This window comes from Rutilus rutilus (assembly GCF_951802725.1).
Source record: "Rutilus rutilus genome assembly, chromosome: 6".
NCBI classification, from domain to species: domain Eukaryota; kingdom Metazoa; phylum Chordata; class Actinopteri; order Cypriniformes; family Leuciscidae; genus Rutilus; species Rutilus rutilus.
Genome location: NC_140214.1, coordinates 36,096,293 through 36,104,226, shown reverse-complemented (window position 1 = coordinate 36,104,226; position 7,934 = coordinate 36,096,293). Strand labels below are relative to the sequence as shown.

The 7,934-nt window shown below is 35.5% G+C and overlaps 1 protein-coding gene across 2 annotated transcripts; it reads right to left on the bottom strand.

Moving 5' to 3' along the window:
- Positions 1 to 267: 267 nt before the first annotated feature.
- LOC311291395 (uncharacterized protein) lies at positions 268 to 5,644 on the bottom strand. Of its 2 annotated transcripts, XM_084410411.1 has the most exons (6): positions 5,451 to 5,590; positions 5,044 to 5,090; positions 4,746 to 4,893; positions 4,228 to 4,530; positions 2,471 to 2,584; positions 268 to 805 (listed from the first exon to the last, which is right to left on the bottom strand). In XM_084410411.1, the coding sequence occupies exons 1-6, from the start codon at positions 5,488 to 5,490 to the stop codon at positions 789 to 791; spliced, it is 669 nt and encodes a 222-aa protein (XP_084266537.1). In that variant the 5' UTR covers positions 5,491 to 5,590; the 3' UTR covers positions 268 to 788. The 2 variants fall into 2 exon arrangements, with proteins under 2 accessions (XP_084266537.1, XP_084266536.1); XM_084410410.1 differs by having other exon boundaries at positions 4,746 to 5,090; positions 5,451 to 5,644.
- Between the last annotated feature and the right edge of the window lie 2,290 nt (positions 5,645 to 7,934).

Sequence of the window (7,934 nt, the reverse complement as noted above, 5' to 3'; positions counted from 1 at the left end):
CCACCTATACTGCAATGAGCGAAGACGATAATGTTCAAATATGGAATTATATTGTTCATATTTACAAATTCATAATCCGTAATTAACAAATAAATAATAGATCCACAAATAAATGTAATTCAGTTTTTTTTTTTTTTTTTGTATACCGCCAAACATAAGTGCCCCATCGCTCCGGTACAAGTGTACTCAAATATCTACAATGGGCTCAATGCAGGTCACAGTATCATTTCATCAAATGACAAAACTGAAAATGTTTTTTTGTTTTTTAAAATAATTTATTTAAAACAAATCCAAGCTTACAATGGAAATATAGACTGAGCTACTGAGAATTATACATTAATAGACAAACAAATATGTTTTCCTTCAGGAAAAAAAAAAAAAAAAAAAACAGAAATACAGTAGCTACTGCCAGAATCTTAATAAAATATTTTTAAAAATGAACGAGCTGATGCGTTTAAATGAGGATTAAATCATCTTCAAGTTTATCATCACAAAATTGAAATAAAACAAATCACACTGCTATAATTCTTCAATGAGTGGCATTGAAAGCACATTTGTTAAGATCAACTGAGGGATTTTTAAAAACAGTCAGTCGGCATCAGACCACCATTTTCATCATGTCTGGTCGGACATTCTGAGTGATGGTGACAGAACACACATGAAAGGACTTCATTTAAAATATTTACATAATAGACATCACACTAACCAGAGAGCTTCAGTGTGTGCAATAATATAGTCTCTCCATCTCATCTTTCCACACATTCTGCATTTCATCCTCACAGTTCTCTTCAGCAAGTTTCATCAGCTGGGTAAAACACACCAAATGTTAAAAGATAACAATAAAATAAAATAAAAACATTTTACAAAGCATTTTTTCAACATTTTTGCTAATATATACAGCACAGGCCAAAAGTTTGGAAACATTACTATTTTTTATGTTTTTGAAAGAAGTTTATTCTGCTCATCAAGCCTGCATTTATTTGATCAAAAATACAGAAAAAAGTAATATTGTGATATATTATTACAATTTAAAATAATTAGTTTTCAATTTATTATACTTTAAATTATCATTTATTTCTGTGATGCAAAGCTGAATTTTCAGGATCATTACTCCAGTCTATCACATGATCCTTTAGAAATCATTCTGATATGATAATTCATCATCAAAGTTGGAAACAGTTCTGCTGCTTAATATTTTTTCATAACCTTAGGATACTTTGATGAATAAAAAGTAAAAAAAAAAGAAACAAATGTTTTAAAAATAGAAATCTTTTGTAACAACAATATACACTACTGGTCAGTAATTTGGAGTCAGTAATTTTTTTTCTTTCTTTTAAAAAAATAATAAATCAATACTTTTATTCAACAAGGATGTGTTAAATTGATAAAAAGTCATAGTAAAGAAGATTTATATTATTAGAAAATAGTTTTTTATTTTGAATAAATGCAGTTCTTTTAAACCTTTTATTCATCAAATATATTAGGCAGCAGAACTGTTTCCAACACTCAGAATAAATCACAATATTAGAATGATTTCTAAAGGATCATGTGATAGACTGGATGTCACATGTGACACTGAAGACTGGAGTAATGATGCTGAAAATTCAGCTTTGCATCACAGAAATAATTGATAATTTAAAGTATATTAAATTGAAAACCAATTATTTTAAATTGTAATAATATATGACAATATTACTTTTTTTTTTTTTTGTATTTTTGATCAAATAAATGCAGGCTTGATGAGCAGAAGAAACTTATTTCAAAAACATTAAAAATAGTAATGTTTCCAAACTTTTGGCCTGTGCTGTATATAGCAGCGCAACTGTTTTAAACATTGATAATAATCAGTGTTTATTATTGTTTTCTGAATGATAATGCAACACTGAAGACTGGAGTACTGATGCTGAAAATTCAGCTTTGATCACAGAAATAAAATTACATAAAATATTCAAATAGAAAAAAAGTTTTTTTAAATCATAATATATCACAATATTGCTTTCTTACCATAGGGCTGTAACAATATAGCACAATACAAAAATGCAACAATATGTATTGTGTGTAGTTCACCCAAAATGAAAATGACTGTGTGAGATAAAATTCAAGTTTAAAGAGTTTTAGTGTCAGTATTACATTAAACTATTATATATAATGTTGAATATAATGTATAATAATGCAATGGGAGAATATTTGTGGGTCCTGATAATGCCAAATGTTACCAGTAAAAAAGTGGCCAACATTATTTTAAATATAATTGTTTTGCGTTTTAACCAACAGTAAAAAAATGTTTTACTTGTTATCATATTATGTCTTGGAGTATCGCAATTATATCGTATCGTGAGTTCAGCATCACGATATGTATCGAATCGTGACATGAGGGTATCCTTACACACCCATTTCTTACTGTATTTTGGTCAAATAACTGGTGAGAGACTTCTTTCTTGTATGAAATGACTGTATGAGAAATACTTACTCTCTTGTTCTGCTTTCCTACGTTTCTTACAGACACACAATATCACAACAGTCACTGTGAGAACTACAGGAATCAGCAGCAGGAGCACCAAACAGTAGAGCAACGAGTTGCTGTCTGGAACGATAAACAACTTGATGTCAAAAACACATTAAAAAAGATCCACAAAAAAGTATAAATTAATTAAATTCCGGTGTCATTCGCTTCCAGTTATTTTACCAGTACAAAAACACTAATGCTGCTTGATGTTACAGTCTGGTATTCGTTATCATATTTTAATGTATTATCATATTCATAAACACACTGGTTTGTAGCGCACAGTTTTAACGTTTATTGCACTTATTCTTAATGTGATAGCAGGTGCTATTGTGCTGCTCGATATTGCAAAGTGCAATCTGTTGTTTTCATATCTTAATTTATGAACGCAATCATAAACACACTGGTTCGTAGTGAGAATTATTTTACCATTTACTGCATTTTGTTATCCTTCCAGTTATTTACTAATGAATCAGAAAGTTAAGACTTCTGTGTTGCTACATAAGGTGAATAACGGCTAATTGGACAAAAACACCTGAATCATGCTTCAAATATCTTCATTTGTGTTGTTTCGCAGAGGGGAAAACATCATATGGGTAAAGAACAGCTACACTCTTAAAAATAAAGCTTTAAAAAAAGGGGAGTTTTCATAGCGATGCTATAGAAGAAACATTGTTGGTTCTGCATAGAACAGTTCTTAAAGTTCCCCTGTGGTGAAAATCCAGCTTTTAATGTTGTTTATATGTCTATGTGGTGTTTTTAATATGCTTTAAGACTAACCATGAGTAAATTCATAAGTCAACTCCATTGCTGAGTATTTTCTCCTTAAAACTGCAGTGAACCAAAGACAGTCTCAACAACACAGTCTGAAATCGCTGGTGTTTCTGACGTCACAAACCACCTTGTAACCAATCAGATCACCGTGTGATCGTCAACCAGTGGATCTCTGAGCTGAGTGAGTAAGTGAGTGGAGGCGGGGCTCATTTGCATATTCATAGAACCTTATATACTACATGAGGCAAGTGTGTAGAGTTACAATCAAGCTATTTTAAGGGATAAAGAAATATTTTTTTAATGGAAAAAGTTTTAATATGTAATTTTGGTGATCAAAGAGGAGTTTTAAGAGATAAAATTATCGACAACAGGGGGACTTTAAAAAAAAATATCTTATTATTAATAACTAATACTCTAATAATCTAAAGAAAATTTTTTCCACTATAAAGAACCATTTTTGGAATGAAAAGGTTAAATATTCGGTTTCACTTTATTTTGATGGTCCCTTTAACACATTCTGTTGTCTAGAAGTAACATTGCACCTACATGTCTACTAACTCTCATTAGAGTATTAGTAGAGTATTAGTAGACTGGTAGGGTTAGGGTTAGAATAAGTTGACATGTTGTTGCAAAGTTACTTATAGTCAGTAGAGTGTCTGTTGGAAGACCATCACAATAAAGAGTTATCAGATATTAAGCAGACAGTACACTTATACTCTAATGAGAGTTAGTTGACATGTAGTTGCAAAGTTACTTATAGTCAACAGAATGTTCAAAATGGACCATCAAAATAAAGTGTTACCAAATATTCTTTTTAAGAGTGTAACCTTTCAAATGATGTGCACAACAGTACAAATGTCTCTTCTAAGCTTTCAGTTACAATAAAGTACAGCTGAGTCTGGACTGAGAAGAGTCAGTCCTGCAAAAGAAAAGAGAAGTTGCTGACATACCTGAAGGTGGCTGGCAGAGATCTGAAATGTTAAGCAGTGTCGACGTCTGGTTGCCGAAGGGGTTGTTTACCACACAGCTGTAAGTGTTTTCATCGAGATACTCCATTTCCTGAGGTATAGACAGTGTGTTGCTGAGATCAGAGCCACTGACGCTGGAGACTAAATCATTGCCTCTGTACAGGGAAAGAGTCGCCCGTGTCGCATTCTCCACAGAACACATCAAGACACACGCCGGACCTAAAGATCTTTCTGACGCCGTGGAGTTCTGAGAGGCCCTGCTGATCATGGGAATGGGCAGTGGAGCTGGAAGTAAAAATCAGACCCTATTAGTTACATGCTGACATTAACATATGCCTTAGAAGTTTTTTTCATTGTTAGTTCACCTTAACTAATGTATTTAGCTAACTAATATTAATAAATGGAACCTTACTGTTACCAATAAAGAGTTATCTCAGAAAAAAGAGACTTAGAGATCCAACGAGTTACAAGAAGAATAAAACGTATTATTTATTTCTCACCGTAGACTTTAACACTGAAACTCCTGATGGAAGTCTTTCTGCCGTTGATGATTGTTAATTTATAAACTCCGGAGTGTTCATATCTAGTTTTCTTAATGGTCAGAGACCCGGTCTGATTATTCAGTTGCAGTCTGTCTCTAAATGGCACCTGTTGACTCACATATATGGAGAACATGTAGGACCATTTGATGATTTCAGCTATAAGGATGTGTGGACTGTCAGGTCCAAACCTCCACAAAATGTCATCATTTCTCTTAATTTTTTTGATATCAGTGTGCAGAGTGAACGAATCTCCCACCATTACTGACACTGTTTCAGTGTTATCCCTCTCTGCACCAAACACACCTGCAGAAACACAAACAGCGCGTTATGAAATCATATTGTCATCAATGACGACTTAATCCTAGCTGAGGAAACTTGCTTCTTATTACTTTATTAACTTCTTAATATTAAGCTTCAACATAGCAATGAGTGGTTTAAGATAATTTGGTGGATATGGCTACAGTTTATTAACTGATGTTTGATGTCATTAAAAACGACAGAAATTGGGAACAGAGAGAAAGATATTTAAATTAAGAAACTGTAAATATTACATTGCTCCAAATTCTGAAACACTCACAACACAGTTAGTGGGGAAAAAAACTAGACCAGATCCCATTATTATTATTAAACTATTAAACTATTATTAAAAACTCTTCAACTTACCGGCTAGTAAACACAAGATAACGACAGTCTTGAAATGCATTGTCCTCTACAACTCCAAACAGACTCTGAAAACTGAGCTCATGTGTGCGTTGAGAACCGCTCCACACTCACTAGAACTAGTAAATACTGTTTGTCGAAATGTGGTTCGTGACTCGCGACAGTGGCTCATCGACTGAGGCAAAAAAAAAAAAATCGATTGTAGCGTGTTTAAGCTGAGATGAATCAATACACCCATCGTCACCACGCCCACTACCTTTCGGCACGCGCACGCCCATAACTGCAAGTCTCGGAGAAAGAATGTTAAGAGTACCATGTGGCAAACGTTTCTAACTTTAGTGGTTTATAATTGCTTTTAAGGCACAAACTTGGCTTCGCGTTAGGGTTACAAATTTTCTAAACATTTCTGCTACTATTTCAAGAGGGTTTTAAATGGCTGTTTTTTTTTAGATAAAATTACAGTTATATAAAAAATGTCCTGGCTCTTCCAAGCATTATAATGGGAGTCCATGGATATATTCTTTTGGAAGTCCATCAAAGCGCTAGCCTGACTACGTCAGACTTCTTACTTCCGCTCAATTTCATTTCGCTTCTGTAATCAGTCTGATACAGGGTAATAGCTTTCCGTTTGCCTCCGGCCTGAAAACAGCCGGGCCAATCAACGAACAGAGGGCGGGCTGAGAGCCGTGACGTAGACGCTGATTGTACCGTGGATGCGTTGATTTTTACTTCACATAATCTGCAAAAGTCGCGCACAGCCATGTTCACTCCGGTATTTCTCTCGATGGTTTTGTTTTCGCATCATACATGTGTTTACAGTGGAAGTTAGATGCGGCTGAGCATGCGCATAACACACGCCATAACCAAACGTTATGTGATTGGCTTACGGGTAACCAATGATTTTAAACTTCAGACAAGCGCCCCCCGCGAGAGAGAAAACACTTCTCTATTATGCCATTCCAGACTCTGTCTACGAAGCAAAGCGAAGTAGCAGAGTTTGGTATTACCAGGCTATCAAAGCGCATCCATCCATGATAAAAGTGCTCAAAACGGTTCTGGCAGGCAGGTTAATAAAGGTCTTCAGAAGTGAAGAGATATGCGTTTGTGTAAGAAAAATATCCATATTTAAAACTTTATCGACTAAAATAACTAGCTTCCGGCAGACGGCCGTACGCAAGTCGACTTACGCCAAAAGAGTAACACTTGACCTTGACACACAAAGTAATGACAAACACGGTTGACCAGCCCTGTTTGTTTGAACCACGAGAGGCGTCAAAGCTTACCCTACTCCTACATCCTACGTCATACATCAAGTATTACTTTATCCCTATGAACTATCCCTTTAATATTTAGTCAACATCAATTCTGTCAACGGAGGGGCAGAAATTACTCAGATTTTATTACAAATATCTTCATTTGTGTTCTGAGGTCTTACAGGTTTGGAATGACATGAGTAATTGATGACAGAATTTTCATTTTTGGGTGTACTAACCCTTTAAGAAAACTTCAGTGACTGCCTCATTTGCCGTAAGCCGGGGCAGATCTACCAGAGTGGCAACTGCCACCCTAAGAAAAAGCTTTGCCACCCCAGAATTATCACAGAATAAAATATTATTGTAAGCAGTGTTTTAAGTGATGACAAAATTCACTATTTTATGTACAGTAAACTGTACCACATGTTGTACACCCTCAAATTTGTGATTGTCAACTTTATTTGTAGCCTTTTTTGGTGTGTGTACTGTATTTTTGCAGAACTGAGAAATGCCTAGTCTTGTGTCAGAATACCAAGAAAGTGCTATAGCTGTATACTGTAATGAAATTTGGACAAATGTGCAGAGGATGCTTAATATACTTTTTTTTACTGTACTGTTATTGACAGTATACTGTATTGTGGAGCATACCAGTCTCTGTGCTTTGGTGTTATTGTATTTCTTTCTAGTGTTAGGAAATTCAAAAGTTTTGCTGTTTAACTTGCCCCAAAACATGTGATTTATTCCTTCCAAGCAGCCTATGCGTCACATCCATAAGAAGGCAGACAAGGTAGAGTGTAACAAACTTTATTAAGTGCAGAGTGAGCAATGCAGGATGAGATGAACGATGAAAGCAATGCTGATAAGGTGAACACTTAGCTGAACTTGAGTAATGTCTTTGCAGCTGATAATGATGACGATGACACACAGGGCGAGTCGACGATGGACAGAGACGAAGGGAAACAACTGACTTTGGGTAAGTAGATGCACAGGTAGGTAATGCAGGTAAGAAGTCTGAATCGTGTAGAGACGAGACCAGACACTGAGGTGCAGGAAACACTGACTGATAAAGGGAGTGCAATCATGACGTGCAGGGGATCAGAAATCAGGTGACTGATCTGGTGGGCGGAGTGCAGTGATCAGGTGCAGTGGGCGGAAGTGATTGCTCTGTTGACTCCGTGACAGTACCCCCTCCTCCACGGCCAGCTCCAGACGGCCAGAAAATGTGACGACGGGG